Source organism: Sylvia atricapilla, chromosome 20 (genome assembly GCF_009819655.1).
Source record: "Sylvia atricapilla isolate bSylAtr1 chromosome 20, bSylAtr1.pri, whole genome shotgun sequence".
In the NCBI taxonomy this organism is placed as follows: domain Eukaryota; kingdom Metazoa; phylum Chordata; class Aves; order Passeriformes; family Sylviidae; genus Sylvia; species Sylvia atricapilla.
In genome coordinates this window covers 6,476,048-6,493,971 of record NC_089159.1, presented here as the reverse complement: position 1 = coordinate 6,493,971, position 17,924 = coordinate 6,476,048, and the positions used below count along the sequence as shown (strand labels likewise).

At 53.4% G+C, this 17,924-nt stretch overlaps 1 protein-coding gene across 2 annotated transcripts in view; it reads left to right on the top strand.

Moving 5' to 3' along the window:
- The window catches only part of SMG6 (SMG6 nonsense mediated mRNA decay factor), a 105,427-nt gene that overhangs the window by 26,390 nt on the left and 61,113 nt on the right, over positions 1 to 17,924 (top strand). For both annotated transcript variants that reach the window (XM_066333344.1, XM_066333343.1), the window contains exon 10: positions 594 to 739. In XM_066333344.1, the coding sequence (XP_066189441.1) occupies positions 594 to 739 (146 nt within the window). The remainder of the gene's footprint in view (positions 1 to 593; positions 740 to 17,924) is intronic.

The following is a 17,924-nucleotide window of genomic DNA, read 5'->3' as shown; positions in this document are numbered from 1 at the left end:
GACCCGCTCCAGCTTTGACACTGTCAGCAGCTCCACCAGTCACAGAGTCCCTGTCCTGTGGGGCTCCAAGTGATGAAGTTTCGGGGCTCAATCACAGGGAGTGTGTAGCCTGGGGGAGACAGGGCTCGGTGCCATGTGATCCAACATTGCAGCGAGGAGTTCTGGAGGAAGCAGGCTCTGGCCAGCATTCAATGCACTGGAATTGCCACATCCGCAATGTGGCACCAGTGTGTGCATTTTGCTGCAGCCTTGGGAGTCCCATGGGCTGCTCCTGGTCCAAGTGAGCTGCTGGCCCCTTGGCACCTCTCCCAGATTGGTAGAAGTCAGTAGAAAAAAATGGTTGGTCAGAAATGACTCATAAAGGCCGTGTTTTCCTGCCAAAAGAATGCTGCCTGTCGGTCACAGAGCAATCCCTCACTTCCCTCTCTAAGGAAGCAGCCTGCACCTTCATTCCCCACCGCTCCTGGCTGGGAGACAGCACCCCAGGGCTTCCCCCTTCCCCAGGAGATGTGACACGGGCTGAGCTGTGCCCACCTCCCACCCCACATCTCAGGGCACGGCCTGCTCTCTACAGCCTCTCTCTCTGTCTGCAGGATGGAGACTTTCCCTGCGGTGGCCGAGGAGGTCCTGAGGGAGTTCCAGGTGCTGCTGCAGCACAGCCCCCCTCCCATCGGAAGCACCCGCATGCTCCAGCTCATGGCCATCAACATGTTTGCAGTGTACAACTCCCAGCCCAAAGGTACCACGTGCAGCTGCAGGGGAAACTGGATGGGGATCAGCCACTCCCCATGTGGAGAAGGGTGGGGGACACACACCAGATGGGGAGGTGGGAGTGGTGGTTGGATGTCTGTGGGTGTCAACACAAAGGGACCTTGGCTGGGCCTTTGGAGCTGGCTGAGGTGTCTGAGGAGTGAGGAGGCATCGCATCCCCCTGGAGCCTGAGTCATCAGCACAGAAGGAGGATGCTGCTTTATGGGCTCTGCCTTCCCTCTGCTCAGTGCTTGTGCTGGCACCAGAAGGGCTGGGACAGTCTCACAGACCTCAGCTGTTGGCTGTGACTGCCTGTGTCCATGCAGGTGGGTGGGGGATGTGATGCCACTCTCTGAAACACCTGGTTGGAGCCTGTGCCCTATGTTAATGCAGAGAACAACACATATCTAGTGTTAATTACTCTCCTCCTCTCACTTCCTCCATCCACCCAGCAGCCTGGATGGTCTCTGCCATTGACAAGTTTAATGTGCTGGGCAGCAGAGATGCCACCAAACCGGAGTCTCTCACTGAGTTTAAAATGATGCTTCCAGGGATTGTATTTTTCCCTGTGTCCCCTCCAACATGCACTCAGCAGCAGGTACCCAGGTCTGCCTGAGCTGTGAGTTTGGGAGCCAGGATGAGCCTGCTCTCCCTGGGTGGGAGGAAGCAGCATTTCACATCCTGATGCCTTGGGATTTAGATCCCAAATATGAAGGCCTCCAGCTGATGGATTTCAGCTAAGGCCAACATATGAGTGATCAGGCTGAGCCCCACAGAGCTGCTGCTGGAAAATCCCTCCCTCATGAGCCAGTTGGCCACTGGTCAGGTGAAGGTCAGCTGATGGAGCAAACTGGCACAGGCCAGAGGGCTGAGAAGTGGCTCCTGTGTGCTGTGCCTGCCTTGCAGGCACTCTGTTCTCCTGGAGGGAGCTGTCAATCCCACTGGTGAGGCACCCGTGCCCTCCTGCCTGCCAGATGCCAGCCAACGATGGTGTGTTTATCTCTGAGCTGCAAAGTACTTTGTGATTATAAGCAAATGCCTCTGCGTGACAGTAATTATTGTATTCATAATATTAATAATACCCCTGGTAGGTGAATTAATAGTGGTGTCTGTGGCACAGACAGGAGCGGGTGGGAAGGAGAGGATGAGATTTGTCTGGGATGGATGGCAAGCCCCTGTGGCAGAGCTGGAAGCAATCCCAGCTCTCAAACCACTGGGCTGTGCTCGTCCATCCGCAGCCGAGTTGTGGATGTGTGTGAGTGATGGAGGGAGTGCTTTTTATCTCATGAAAAATAAGTATTCTCAGAGTTTTCTGCCTCCTGTGTGGGTAGCTGCCAGCTGCTCCCAGCTTTTGGATCTCTGGAGAAAGCAAACCTGTTCCTGCCGGGGCCTGCGGCTGCGTGCGGAGCAGGTGGCAGTGCTCCTGGAATGCCTGCAGGTCGGATGGCACCACGGCTGCCCTCTGATGCCAAGGGCCCTTCAGGGATTTCCCTGAGGGCTCTTTGCTCTGGTGACCCCGAAATATCGCTGAGAGTGTTGTTGGCAAGGCAAACCCTGCTGTCAGCACAAATGCCCCGGTGGTCTCGGAGCGCTCGTGCTGGCACGGCGCAGGTTGGGCTCGCTGCCGACGCTGCCATACTGGGAGGAGCTGGGTGCAGATGGAAATGAAAAGCAGAACAGCAAAGGCTCTGCAGTTTAGAAGGAAGGCAGGAATGCTGGAATGATTATGGAGTGCCCTGCATGGAGCGAGGGTGCTGGCTCACTCCCCGGCGTGTGGGCTGCTGTGGGCAGAGGCCTGGCGGGAGCGCGCAGCAGGAATGATGTCGGGAAGGTGCGGGTTTCCATTTCCCAGCACATGAGTCAGCTCCCTGTGCTGCAGCAGCAGGGGCAGCAGCGGGAGCCAGGGGGCTGAGCCGCCCCTGTGGGCCTGTGGGAGGCTGGCGGGACGCAGGGAGCAGTCCCACCCTGCCTGCATCCCAAATTGCCAGGAAAGCGTTGCTGGGGAGCCGGCTGTAGTCAGAGCTTGGCTGTGTCCACTCCACAGAGCTGGATTTAACTTTGCAGTTGGACCAAACAGCCTCCGGAGATCTCCTCCTACTGAAATCTTCCTGCAAATCTGGGAGCAGAGCGTGGCTGTGTCCTTCCCATCACACGGGCCTGACGCTCAGTTTGCAGTAGCAGGAGGAGTTCCATGGGTTTGGGGCTGGAAGGGAGGTCTGAGCCTCTCCTCCCTGGTGTCCAGGGGTGTTCTCTTCAGGGATAGCGGCTCCTTCCCTTCCCTGCTGTGTATTTTCAGGCCTCTGGAGCCCCAGCTACTCCTGAGAAACTTGTGGTGCTGGCAGTTATGATGTTGTGTCACTGGCATAACAGTCACAATATGGGGAATTCTATGAAATTCTTAATCCCTGAATAAGAACTTTTAAGTAAAGAGTCAGGCATTAAGAAGAAGGAGACTTAACAATTAAGTGCTGTGTTAAGCACCTGTCCTCCCTCTTCCTCAGGCTCACACCAAACACAATCCTGGCCCATCTCAGCCTCCGTTTCTCCCATTTTTGGATTGTGCTCAGTCTGTCCCAGACCTTCAGTGAGGCAGTGGGCAGCACAGGAGGTTGGGATTCACGCATGATAGTTTATATCTGCTGCTTTTTGCTTTTTTACTCCTATTCTTCTGCTGTGGTGTGGGTTGGCCATGACCCCTCAGGGGTGCCCCTGTCCTGGCACGTGTCCCGCTGTGGGATTTGTGACATGTCCTTTGTGTCTCTGCTCCCAGCCACTGCCACTTTTTCATAAAGCAACCAACAGCAAGGTCACTGTGTGCTCTTCTGACAGAGTGACTTTTTTTGTGCTGTGTTTAAACTGGTTTCAAAACCAGCCAGCTGTGAGCAGCACGTGGCATTTCACATCCTCCTCCCACGCAGGTCACTGCTGTGGTTACCTGACCCCTGCAGTGGGTGCCAGGGCTCAGGTGAGCACAGACAGGGCTCTGTGGCCCGTGCCCAGTGCAGCTGAGCTTTTCTTGTCCCCAGGGACAGCACCAGGCACACTGGAGCTGGTCTCAGCTGCCTGTGCAGCCGGGCAGCACTGGGAAGATCCAGGGAGATGAATTGGATCTGTTGTTTTCTCTGACAGAGGATGCCAAAGAATTCCCACATTAAGTGCATCCCCTGCTGTTCAGCATCAAACAGTGTGTTCTTCCTTTGTCCAGGGAGGCAAGCAGCCAGTGAGGGTCCCACTGACCCGGCTGCCTCCTGTCAGGAGCACTTCAGGTGTGAAAAAGCTTCTTGCAGACCTCAAACCCCTGGGGCAAGGAGTGCCCACCTCGTGGAGGGAGGCAGAGAGAGGTGGCCACTCTACATGGCAGAGACTTGCACTTGCTGGTGCTTTCCAGGATGGGACATAGGTGACTAACCAGTGTTTTGGGCCATCCTGGGCTCTGGCTGGGGCGGGACTCTAGTGGGGTGGCCCGTTTTAACAGTTTGGTAGCCATCTGCACAACCAACTCACAGAGAAGTTTGGATCCCTTTATCCCGACCACAAACACTCTAAGAATTTTAATTTTTTTTTAATTCTGTAATTTGGAGAAATAAAACTCTGGTTTCTGAAAAGACTAATTGAAGCCGTGCTTGCGGCAGGGGCATCTCGGTGAGTGGAGAGAGAGAGAAACCCCCTCCCAGCCCATCTGTGCCCAATTTACTCCGATCTGGCCTCTCTGAGGCCTTTTTTTCTTTCTCTCTCTCTCTTTAATAATTTGTTTTATAATTCCTGGAATCAAACCCATCTCAGACACACTGTTTTATTTTACTGTATTATTGGATTATACTTCCTATAAATCACTGGATGTTATTCATAGGCCACCACCAGAATAACTTCCCCTCTCCCCCCAAGAGCCACCACCCCCCCGACAGCCCCGCATTCCAAACAAGCGTGCACCAAGGTGGGGGTGCAGCAGCACGGGGCACCCCAGAGACACTTCCCGGAAATCCCAGCAAATTTGCCTGGCTGCGGGTGTGAAGCATCAGGCTGCAGCACCTGGATGCCTTCTGGCACTCTCGGGCCGGTCGCGTTGTGCCGTGTGGAGGTTGTTAGGAGGTCGGGCTTAGGTGGAAGTGGAGAGGGGAGGGGGCTGCCATATGTGCATCCTCAGCACATGGAGGGAATGAGGCTGCATCCCCCAGAGCGGAGCAGAGTCAGGGCACAGGGAGGGTCTGGCCAAGTGCGTTGCTTTAGCAGAGCGTTGGGAAAGTGGAAAAGCAGTGGGAAGTGACAGTTTGGCCAGAGTGACCTGTGCATAGGGCATCTGCTCTGCCAAGGGTGATGGGTGAGAAGGAAAACCTACTAGTTGTGCCCTGGCAGAGGGACTGTGCTCATGTGGGTTGTGAGGAGGGCTCAGTGTGGCAGGGGCAGGCTGGGCTTTGCTCTGCAGACCCTGGGTCTGTTTTTTTTGAGTGCAACAGGGTCAGGTTCTCTGTGCAAGGTGGTGTCAGCTGGGAAACCTCAAAGGCTTGTGCAGATAGGGAGGTTTCACAGCAGCAGCTTCACAGCAGTATCTGTCGCTTTTGCCGCACCGGTGTCCTCGGGCCAGGGCTGAGCAGGTCAGTGCTGCAGGGGTTGGAGACACTCTGCCTGGCTCAGAGAGGAGCTGCTGTCACACAGCTGTGGCTGCAGTCTGTGCAAGAGTTTGCTAAGGCACATGGCCCTCCTCACTCCTTGAACACCAGCACCAGCTTGAGATGCAGATCTTGGCCGCGTCTTGATACGCACAAGGAAAGATCTGTAGTCAGTGCAAATCCCCTGCAGAGTTTAAGCAGGTACAGGACCTCTCCTTTTCGTTGGAGCCCTGAGATGAGGCCATGCTGTGGTAACCAGCAGCTGGCTCCTCTGCCATGCTGCCCTACTCACAGCTCTGTGCCGGACACAGCAGGTCTCGCTTTGCTGACCACACCTGCTCAGGCTTGCAGCCTGAACCCTTAAAATATCCCTAGAGATGATGCAGAGGCTGGTGGTGTCTGCCCTCAGCAGAGCCCCAGCTCTGACCATTGCCACAGGCACGTTTCTGCCCCTCGGACAGTCACTCAAAGAGTGACTGCAGCATGAGAAGAGGCTCAGAGGAAGCACCTTCTGATCACCTGCAGCAGCCTCATCTCACTGTCTTCTCATGAAGCTCTAACCACATCTTGCACGTTGGAGCTGAGAAAAGGTGGAGGGAGTCAAATGCAGGAGTCCAGTGCATTTGCCTGAGTTTAAAAATAAAGCAGTGCTGTGGGTGACTAACTGCCTTGGTTTGGTGGAGTTTTAAAATTAGGCGCAAAAGAAAGCTTAATAAACCTCAGGCTTTTAGAATGCAGCAGAAGCAACTTGATTTTTCCCTATCTGGGGGGCAGAACTGAGTCCTTTTCTCTTAATTCCCTTCTTTGTGTGGTAAATGCACGCTTCAGCTGTGGGCTGTGACACCTTTGGGCTAAACAACCAGGAGGCTGATGAAGATGTCATGTTGCAGGGCTGTGTCTGGGGGATGCTGAGCATCTGCAGCCCTGTGCTCCGTTGAGAGCGGAGCCTGAGGTCCCTCCACCTGCCTGGGGGACTGGGTTTGTAGTGCAAAGCCCATTTGATGCCGGGAGGCTGGAGTTGAGCAGTTTGACATCTGGCTTTTTCTGGGTGCTGGGGCTTTGGTTGATGTACAGCAATTGTGGACTGAGGTGTGTGTGCTGTGCTCTCCAGCTGCACCTGGCAGTCGCTGCGTGACTTTCCCTCTGAGACTGGGCAGGGCTGTCTTTAGCGAGGTGGTGTTAAGACATAACACTTCCCAAGGCCTTAAGTTTGGAGGAACTGGATGTTTAATTTATCCTTCCCCTCCTTTCACATTGTTGCTTGTATTTGCTTTGCGTTCAAGTGGTATCAGGAGAGGAAACCCGGAGGAGGGCTGGGTGATCCTGGTGTCCATCCTTGCTGCCTGCTTTGCACTGAGGCTCCTGAGCTAGCTGGCTCTTTGATGTCACTGCCTTGGCAAAGGGCTTTTACACTAACCCTGTTGTTTAGTGATATCTGCCACTCCCTGTGTCCAGACACAACCCAGACCTTGAGATGTGTGAGCAGGAGGAAGGGTTGAAGTGGTGCAGGGAATGATACATTGCCCATCTCAGGAGCCACACCACTTCCTGTGCTGAGCCTCCTGAGGGACACGTACGTGTCCAGAGATGGCAGCTGACCCTCCAGGGTTTCTCCTCTGAGCCACTGGGAGTGTTGGAGGTTGGCACAGTTGCTGGGAACTGTCGGCGCCTCTCCCTTCAGGGAAGGAAGCTGTCTCGGACTTGAGACACATCAGTAAAGTTCAGGTAAAATAATTCTGGCCCAGACGTGTCTTCAGAGTCTTGCTCTTGGGCTCTTGAGGCTGGTGGCAGCAATGTTTAGACCAAAGTCTTCCTTTGCTTATTCCCCTCTGTTTCCTGTTTAAAAGGCAGATTGTCACATATTTGGGGATTTATTTACCGTAATTGGAGTTATTTTCCTGGCTGCTGGCTTCTGCCCTCTGATGCAAGACTCCTTAGTGAAACGTGTGTCCAGAAAGCCATGTGACTTTTTTTTCCCCTTGCCACAAGTGCCAGCAGGAGATGCAATAATCAACGCGCTGCAGGGAATTTCCACTGGCAGTTCAGGTTTCTGAAATCTAGACGTTGGCTTGGGAGGCAAAAGATTGAGCAGGGCTTTGTGGCAGGGAAGGGAAAGGTTTCCAGCAAAATTGAGTGTTTTCTGGTGTGTCAGACTCTCCACTCCTGCCCTCCAGCTGAAGTGCAGCAAAGTCCCCATCGAGTGATGTGGGATGAGCTTGCTGGGGGCTGCTGCCTGGTCTGCCTGTCACACAAGCACATCCTTACATCTGAAGCTGTTCCATGAGGTGACACAGGGATCTCATTTCAGGGCAACAAATCGAGGGGAAACGGTTTGTAAACACAAAGCCTGAGTCTGCTTTAGAGCCAAGCTTCTGCAGCCCAAGCAGCAAATCAGGACAGAGTCACTGACAGGTGAGGTGAGGTTGCAGAGGCTTTGTGTGGTTCCAAGGCAGGGCCAGCTCTGCAAATGCTGAATCCAACCACTGTTTGGATGAAGAAGCAGCATTACTTTGTAAAATGAAAGGCAGGAAATGGAGCAGTGGCACACTGTGTCCGTCTGTCGTGCTATGGAACAAGAAAGGAGGTGCTGAGGCAGCTGTCCCAGGTCTCTGCATCTCCCCAGCTTTGGTGGTGGCAGAAGAGGGGTGCCAGGGAGTCAGAGTGAGGTGCACCAGGTGCAGCAGCTTTGGTGAAGCTTTAGATGTTTGCAGCGTGACAGGAAGTCCTTTTGCTTTTGAAGAGATATTTCTGATTCTTTAATGTGCCTTGCACCTTTGATTTCCTCATGCTTTTAAGCAGCACCAAGTCAATTACTGTATTTCTGTTTAATTCTCTGAGAGAACACTGTATAATTAGGCTAATTATGCTGCTTTGTGAAGTTGTAAAACTCCTGATTGAGCTTGTGGGGCTGTTTTATAACCTTCCAGGTGTAGGCAGGGAGGGCTGCCCACCCAGTGCCCCGTGCAGGTTTGGGTGCAGCCTGCCAGCTCGGTGAGGGTAGTTCCTTCCCAGGGGCTGCCCCATGGGCTCATCTCCTGCCAGCTCCATCCTGCCTTCCTCTTTTCACTGCAGTTCCTCTGGGAATCCTGTGCCCGGTGCTGGGGGGGCTTGTTGGGATCTCTTCTTGCCTTAACGTTGAGATCAGGAATGGTAGCACAGCCAAGGCTGTGTTTCTACTCTTGAGTGTATTTGAGGAGGTGACCCCACACAGGTGTGGAGATCTTTTATTTTCTCTAATTAGGCTGCATGTGCCATGCAGCAGGTTCTTGGCAGCACAGAACTGGCTCTGCCTTTGCTAAGTGACAGTCAGGAGGAAGGTGTGACCTTCAGGCTGTGTGATGCTCACTCCAGCTTCACTGACCGGGACAGTTTAACCCCAGCTGATTGACAGCCCTGAAGGCACATGGCCCATCTCTAATGGAAGGGTCATTTTAAATGCTGGTCAGTGTGGCTGGTGATGACCATGGTGGCCTTAGGGCTGGCTGGTAGGTGACACACAGAGAGCACAAGTGATTTGTCTGCCGCCCCGAGGCTCTCAGGTCCCACCCCAGAGAAGCAGACAGGATCATGTCGCTGTGGAATGGGAAGGAGATACCCCATGGGGATGAGTTTGGCTGTGGAGTTTCTCCATCCCCCCTTCTCCCATCCCTCCTGGGCTCATCTGGCCCCCTGACCCTGGCTCAGTGAACTCCCGGTGCTTCTCCGCCGGCCGCGGGAGCGGAGCTGGGCCGTCTTGCGTAAGCAGCGCCTGCTCCCCGGGTAATGGCACGGGGATGGAGAAGGAGGCTCCGGCTGCCAAAGGCGGGTTGGGAACAGCATAAACCCTTCAGCCCGAGGAGCCAAGGGCTGACAACCCTCGTGCCTGGTGCTGGGAGCAGAGCTCGTCCCGCCCGGGGGGCCCCAAGCCGCGCTCGGGGCCGCGGCGGAGAGCGGCCAAAGGCGGCCACATGGGCCCGGGTGGCTCTAGAAGCAGGCGCAGCGGAAGTGATGCTCCCAAGCCCCATCTGCACGGGGAGCGGGAGACGCGCCCCAGCTGGTGCGAGGCCCTGGCAGCCCCGGGAGCTGCCGTCTGTTGGGCTTTACTGCTGTCTATGTTGAAACACGGCTTGGGAAGGACGGGAGGGGGGTCGGTGGCACGGTGCCAGTCCCGGTTCTCCTGGCCTTCTCGTTCCTCTCTCCTCCTCCTCCTCCCCGCTCCCTCCAATGCTTTAAAGTCACATTTCCAGGCCAGACATAGAATTAATCTCTGGGCACTTCACATTGCTGGCAGCGCAAAGCAGGATGTGGGATCTTTTTTTCTCTCTCTCTGCGTCTTGGCTGACTTTTTTACCTCTCGAAGAATTTGGAAGGGCCGTGAGATTCCCCCCACCCCCCCTCGCCTCAGTGCCGTGCAGTTTTTCAGCACGCTGATCACCCTGCTGTGGCTTCACCCTAATAGATTTCATATGCTGACACAGTTGACATCAGTACCAAACTATTTTACATGTGATCTGGTGTATTTCCTGAGGAAATCTGCAAGATATTTATTAAGAACTAATAAAATAAACCTCTCCATGAGCTTTTAGGTAGTTTTCAATTTTTCATGTCTCTCTCGTTTCCTCTTATCAATGAGTTTCTATTTTCTCCCTCCTCTCTGACCATTGCAAAAGGAAACAAAAATAAATGTTTTAAACCGTTCCTGAATGGACACTGGGAATATTTCTGTAGTGATGTATTAGCAAAGTCGTATTTTTAGGGCTGTATTGTCAAGACTAAAAATATCCCGCTGCAGTGCATCCTTTTTATAGGGGGGTGTGTGTGTGTGTGTGTGTGTGCTGAGCATTGTACAAGTTTGCACCAACGTGCAAAGGTCTTTGTACTACTGCAGCGTTGCCTCCCCATCACAGCTGGACTCCATTAAGCCTTGGAAATTAGTGTAATCCTGGTTAAGAAAGGGGGGGAGAAAAAAAAAATCAATCAATCTCGCAGAGCAGCGTTTCCCCAGCTGAGCCGGGATACCTGCGTGGCAGCCGCTCTGCAAAGGGCTCCAGCAGCCGGTGGTTTTGCCACGGCTTTTCCTGCCACGGAGGGTGTTCCCTGACGGAGAACAGCAGCTCTGCTCTCCCTGCTTCCCCCGGAGCACTGGGGTTCAGGCAGGACGGGCTGTGGGCTGCAGTCACCCGGTGGGTTCTGCTCATTTGTCACACCCGGGAGCCCCTTTGGGGCTGTGCCGTGCTGGCAGGCAGCAGTGTGTGTGTGTGTGTGTATAGCAGGGAGCAGGCTGGATGCTTCACCTTCTCTGAGGGATTTTCTGCCTTTCTGCTATTTGGTGTCTCCTTCAATTAACTGCGATTGGAACAGAGAGAACCAAAAGGTGGGCGCCGGGCTGTTGAAGCCGCCTCCCCTCCGCGCTGCTTGCGGGGGGACCCCTGTGCCGGGATGGGAGGCGGATCAGCCTCTCCGTCACGTGTGATGGATGCAGCCCTTTCCAAACACGATTTCCCCTCCGGCTCGCGTCCGCGGATCCCGGCGTGGCGCTGCGGCCGTCACTCCTGTCCCCAGCAGCAGCCTTGCGTCACAGGTGGTGGGTGCAGCGGCTGACGGCGGCCCTGACGGCCGGGCCAGCGCCGTGCGCATGGCACACGCGGCGGCGCCGCGCTCCCCCTCCATCCTCTCTTTACTCGCGGGTTCCTCGCCTCGTAGCTTTCCTGTCTGCTGCCGTCTGGAGAGCCACAGCCTCTCTGCTTCCTGTAGAGCAGTTCAGCGAAAGCAGTAATTAGGGCCCGTAAAAATTTATTTTATTAGCGAGAAGTGTTGGTGGGTAATTGGCCATAATTTGAACCCAGCCAGATTGGAGATTAATAAAAAAATCATATATATATATATATATGTATATATAAAAGAAAAAAAAAATCACAGAGAGATCTTTTTACCAGAAACTCCAGGGCTGTGAGCTGGAAGCCCTTCCCAAGACGGGTGGGACGGGATGGGATGGCGGCTGTGGAGAGGGCGGCCAGCAGCGAGCACCCGTGCTGTACCCGTCCTTGAGGGTGTTTGACACTGGCATGGGAAGAAAGGAAACCTTGTTTTCCAAGAACTCTGCTCTTTCTCAGCTTGATAAGCATTTAAAATAAAAGCTGCACAATTGGAATTGGCAGAGCATCCTCATTCTTTTGTCTGTCTGTTTATTTTTTTCCCCTCATCCCTCGACATGTGTGCTACAGCCCAGGGTTACTACACCCCGTGGAACCACAGGCCTGGAGCTCTGCAGGCGCGCGCCGAGCTCTGCCCACCCCCGGCCTGGCTCTTTGAAGCCTGGCAGAGCAACAGACATCCAGCCCCGACCCTGGCAGCCTCCTGATGGCCAGGGCACTGAAATCTTTGACAAAAACACGAGCTCTCAGCCCCTTTCTGCTCCCCCTTCGCTCGCAGAGCAGCAAACCCAGGGCTGTGCCTGGAGCCGAAGCGGTGGTTTTGGAATCAGGCTGTGACTGCACTATATGGACCCGATGGCTTTGGTATTTATAGGCTTGGTTGGAGCAACTTGAGCGTGGCCAACGGAGCGGGAGCGGCTTGAGGGCCGACACTCATCCCGACGGAGGGTGATTGGAGAACTCCCCGCTCCGGGAGGACGGAAGAGCCAAGCCCCTCTGCACACATGTCACGCGTGGTTACCGCCGGCTGAATCACACCAGGGAGTTACTTCAGGCTACTAGCCCTGGTTGTTGCTTTGGTGTAAGTTACTCGGGGCGTTCCTTCAGGTCCGTAGTGCTTGTTTTTTGCTTGGCAGCCTCGGGGCTGAGACCTGGTGTAACCGTTTCCCAAGGAATATTTTTGGTTTGAAAACTGAAGGTCAGCAGTTCGCAAGGGCTGCGCTTACAGCCAACTCTGTGGTTCGCCTTGTGCCACCGGGCCAGCAGCACTTGAAATCCTGATCAATTGATCTGCAACAATATGAAACCACGAAGGGTGACTGCCAGTTAAAACTCCCCGTCTCGCCCCATTTTCCCCACCCAAAGTGTCTTTCTGCCCATATCCCCTTTCTTGCCGCCTGTCTCCCTCCCTCCCTTTCGGCTGTGTATTGGAGTTTTTGTCTATCTTTTTCCATCTCTCTGTCTCTTTTCATAACAGTTTTTAATAATGTTTTAGTTAGTTCCAGCCTTTTCCCTCAATGGATCCCATTGGAAAATACATTTGAAAGGAAACAGTTATACACTTCCCTTCCTTTGAAACTCTGTTGGCACCTTTTCCAGTGCAGTAAACCATACAACATGGATTTTCAAAGTTTCCAAACACAGACATGCTGGCGTTAAATTTATGAAAAAATATTTTATTCGGCTGTATAGTAACTATGAGTCTCTGAGCTGCTGGTCACAGTGAAATCGAAGCTCGCTTTGGAACTGCAACAGGTTTTCAAATCTCTGCAGGAAACGGCACTGGAGCCCGCAGCTCCCTCGTGTCCTCCTGCCAGGAGACACAGCAGCAAACAAAAGGGGTGTTGGGGCACCCCAAGGCAAGCCCACCAAGCCCCAGCACAGCTTTTCCCTCTGCATGGCCATGCTGGGAATGCTGCAGCAACGGTAGCTGCAGGGAATATCACAGTTGTGCCAATCCTATCTCAGATCACGGGGGAAAAGAGGAATTTGGCATAAAAGCGTGATGTCTTGTGCTCGATAATGAGTGTGGAGGGTTCAGGCTCTTTAGTTCCTGAGTGCCGTGGCGGGGGCTCCATCGCCTGTGTGAGCCCGCACGTGCATCAGGACCTGAGACTCCAGCTCCCTGTGAGTTGTTGGAGCACTGAGATCGTATTTTCTAACAGGGGGGCTCGGATGTTAAACTTCCTGGAACGGTTTCTCTGCGTGCTGTGGGTTTGTGCCTGTGGTCACGGCCCTTCCCACAGGGAATCGCTCGCTCGACACCTGAGAACCTCCCTTTGCATGGCACTGCTTGGAGCTGAATTGCTTCCAAATTTCCACAGAAGACCACAGCCCCCAGTCACCACCAGAGGTCTGGTGGGTGAATCTGGCTGTATCCTCACGAGGAGCATTTTGAGGGGTTGTTTGCAAACGGAGTGAGCCTTGAAGGCTGTGCCCAGTGGCACTTGTGGTGTAGTGTAAGCCACACAAAGCCTCCTGTGATGACAAGATGATGACAGGGCAAAGAGATCCCAGGCTCAATTTTCCTGTTGTCCTTTTGCTTGTAAAATTTCTTTCTGTTCTCATGGGAGTTTTCCAGAGAAGCCACTGATCAAGTGTTATCGTGGTGCTTGGTACCACATGGAGTGTAGGAAAAGCTACAAGATTCAGGTCCAAATAATTGGATGGTGTAAACTCACTGGTGTGTGCTCAAGGCTTGTGTTTGGGTGCCTTTTTTCATGGTACCTCTAACAAGTACTGATGGGCAACTGAGCTTAAGGAAAATACCAGATTTTCTAGTCCCTTGACTGCCCAACTTGAGAAGCAGGAGATGGAGTTCTCCTAAAAACATAATCTTTCAGGAGCTGCCTTTGATCCTACTCAAAGCAGAGTTGCCCAATGTCTGCCAATTCCACCCCCTCTGTGCCACCAGCCTGTTAACAAGTGAGGGACACAAAAATAGTTGAGCACATTGCATTGGGAGGAGTTAAGGGGACTTCTGGATCTCCCTGAAAGTTCAGCACCAAGGTAAAGAATGGAATCAAGTTCTCCATCCTAATCCCCCAAACCATGACCTTGTCCTGCAGCCCTGAGCTTCACTGAACACGTGCACATTTCAGCACATCAGAACACTCTGCAGGAGGGTCTCTGCTGCCTGTTAATTTTCTGTGTTGACTGAAAATGGTGCCTTGAGGGGAGAAAAAGTGATGTGTTGTTAGGACGGCTTTATGGTGAGTAAGTGTGATGGAGCTGACTTGAAGCTGCATAGATGCCTCCAAGTCTGGTGTTCTGAGAGGTTTTTGTATGTGTAATTTCCACAGTTTTCAGAAAAGCGAGCTCCCCCATGGAACAAGGCTGATCTCATCTGGGATCCTTGGCTGGCACGTAAATCTGGATGCACCACACAAGGCCCTGCCACGGCAGGAATGCTGCACGTGTGGGGCTGGGATCCTCTGGGGAGAGCAGCCACTGATGGTGCCAGCAGAGCAGTGAGGGGGCTGGAGAAGGGATTGCTATGCTGTGCCTCACTTGTGCTGCTTCAGCCCCCTTTTCCACCTGCTTTTCCCTCTCCAGTGCCTCACCTGGCTTGGTTTATTCTTCTGTCCAAGCAGGTGAACCAGCTGCTGCTTTGGTTGGAATGGCGTGAGAGAGCTGTGTGATAGTGAGCACCCAGATTTCTGTAAGTCCCCACCTTGGCAAAGCAGGATGGAGGTGGCAGAAGGCACACCCAGACCCCTCTGCTGTCCCCTGCCAAATTTCTGGTTCTTGCTCCAAGTGTGAAGGTGCTAGGGATTTTGCTGAAATGGTCAAAGAATTTTTAACTTGAGAAGAACAATATATTTTCCCTAACCTCATTCTGGCAAATGACCGAACCTTTGTAGTAGAAATTTTCCCAATAAATTTAGCTCGAAGAAAGCTTTTGGCATGAAGGATTGCAGCCTAAATGGTTAAAGTTTGGCAAAGTTCTTAGGCACTGAAACCAAGGTCTTATAATGGAAATTGTTAGGTAAGAATAAACTGCAGGCAGAGTGGCTGGGCTGTGCCCCTCTTGGTGGGGTGTCCTGGGTTGGGGGTGTCACTTCCATCAGCCAGGGAGGCTGGAGGGACCAGGTAGGGCTGGACTGGGAGGTGAGGAGGCAGTTCAGGCTTGCAGGCATTTGATGAAGACCCTGGGATTTCCTGCTTCCCAAGAGCTGGGAGGAGGGCACGGATTTCACTTCATGTCTTGGCATTTTCTTTGCAAACCGCCGCCACACTGGGCCCTCAGGAAGCTGTCAGAAGATGAGCAGCAAAGGAGGGAATGTGCTCAAAGGGAAGCTCCACACTTTGCTGTTCCTGCCCCATCAAAGACTCCTTTCTCTGAATGCTCCTGTCTGCAGGCACTTGCTCTCATGAGCTTTAACTGCAGGCTCAAAGTGCTCACCCAGGTTCACACCCGAGGAAACCAGTTCCAGGCTGTCTGCTCACATTTTGCTGTCAAGGACATGCCCACCCCCAGCAGGAGCTTGAGGGGTGCAAAATGCTGCGTGTTATTTGCTGCTGTTATTTGTCCTGGTAAGACTTCCCTCAGGGCTGGAGGAAATCTCTTGGGAAGCCCTATTCACACCTCCTCCCTGTTGTAAATAACATCTGACACAGTTATGGCTGGGCACACACGGCTCCTGGGGGGATGCTCATAGCTCTTGCCGTGCTGCTGTGTAACCCAGCTGGGCTCCCCTGCTCCTGACTGGCTCTTCTGGTGAGATTCATAGCTCTGGCATCTTCAAAAAGAGCTGACACATCTGTGCAGACAGAGGATAGGCCATCAGGGGTTCTCTTTCTTCATTCTGCATCATTGCAATGCCCCTAAAACCCTTTTCCATTTCTATCATCCATGATTTTTCTTCTTTCGTGCAGCATTCCGTGTTTCCTCTGAACGCCCTGCTCCCCTTTGGGTCCTTTTGCCTTTGCAGCATCTTCACTGGCATCCTGCTTGTGCATTTTATGGTAAATATTCCCTCCACAAGAAGAGACAGCTGGTGCCAGGCTGGTCTGGAGCTATAGATATGCTGATGAGCCGCATGCCAGCTCGAAGGGACATGCTTCCTTATGAGCCAGCCAGGAGTTACATACATTTGGATTTGCCAGCCTTTTAGCTGCCAGACGGGTCAAATTCACGTTGCTGTCAGTTGTTGGCAGCAGAACCTGTGGCTCTAGGGACCTGCAGTGAAGACTTTGCTGTGCCTGTGTCACAAGTGCCAGCGTCAGCTCCTGCGCTCGGAGCCGCTCCGGTGAGGGCAGTGCTGAGAAATGAGAGTTTCTCTGGCAATTTTCCAGGTTTGCCAGCATGGATGAGCCTGGAGGTGCCTTTGCTGCAGCTGTGATGGTTGGGGACTGGCATGTCTCAGTGCAAATGTGACTAGTGACAACTGGGATGGATGTGCCTCCCCGGGCAGGAGGAGTGTTTCTGACTCTGTACGGGCTGTCCCATGTCCCAAACCGACTTCCACAGCCTCGCTGGGGTCAGGGGGGCAGAGGATCCTGGCCTTGCTGGCTGGGTCAAGCACCCCAAGCGTGTAGGGAGAGCTCCGAAGTGCTGCTTAGTGCAAGTGGAAATGGCTTCAATCTGTGTTTTGACTGATGGGTCTTTTCAGGAAATTTCTGAGAATAACATTTCTAAAAATGGCTGCTTCTTTCCACTGATATTTCCTGGAAAAGGTTGTAGTTAATTTTAAACCACTATCCTTTTCCCTTTTCAAGTGGAAATGGCTTTGTGCTTGTCCTCAAGGCTAATGTCATTCTTTCTGACCTAGCCCTGGTTTGTGTGGTGGGGAGGGACATTGTGCCACTGCCATTGCCTCCTCTTGCAGGTCCTGTTGGTCCTCCAGAGCTGCAGAAATTGGGGTGTTGTGGACACTCTGTGCACGTGTCTGCTTTCTCTCTGGAAATTAATAACTTCTTATTAAGTTGGTATTATTAATAGTCACTTCACAATGATGTTTTTTGTCGTTGACTCCTGGCCAGCCCCGAGTACACAAGAAAGCTGTCCCTAAAGCCATTCCCTAAAGCTTTGTTCATCAGGGGCAGGAAGGATATACTGAGCTGGTTATCACACCCCAGGTGCAAGGATCCAGCCCTGCCTGGGCTTAGATCAGAGCCAGAGAAAAGCTCCTGGATCAGCCAAAGGGAGCTGGCAGCACAGAGCTGTCTGGGGCAGGCAGCCCCTTGGTGTCGGGCAGAGCATGGCTTCCCCTGTGGCTCCTGGGCAGGCTCTCTGCTTCGGGTGGGAATATATCATTAATTTTTATACCTTCCCCTGTAAACCATCGACCCTTTTTATGATGTCATGAGGGATTCCTTAATTTTGCAGCTGCTTCCTGGTTACGTCAGAGAAGAGCCTCCCGTCCTAGAGCCCAGCGCTGCAGTCCAGGACGGCTGGAAACAAATGAAGTGTTGAATATCTAATGGCTTCCACAGGGAGAGCTGCTCCATCCTCCCCAGGCCCCCGGCATTCCTCACCTCCTAGGCCTCCCTCCTTCCCTCCCTCGGACAAGTCAGGGTTGCAGAGGGAGCTGCTGGCTCCTGGGCGGCCCCAGCTGCTCTGGGAACACGTGCAGAGAGTTCCCCCGTGCTGCTGCTGCGACCCAGACCCTCCCAGGACCTTCCTGCCTCTCCGTGGGGAGACATCAGTGCAGGGAGGTGGACTGGGGGCATGCAGGTTATTACTAAAATCCAGAGGCTACTTTGGGAGGGTTCCAGCCCTGTGTGCTGCAGGTGGTGGTGTACAGCTCGGCCACAGTGCTGGAGGGGCTGGGGCTGCCATCCTGTTTGCGCAGAGTCAGGGAGCAGCATCCTTCCAGGAAAGCTGCCCATCATTCCCAGGGTATCAGCCAGGGCTGAGCAGTGCCTCCAGGTTCCCAGGCTGTCTCTTGGGGGGCAGATGAGTGCGTGTGTGACTCGCCAGTTCCCAGAG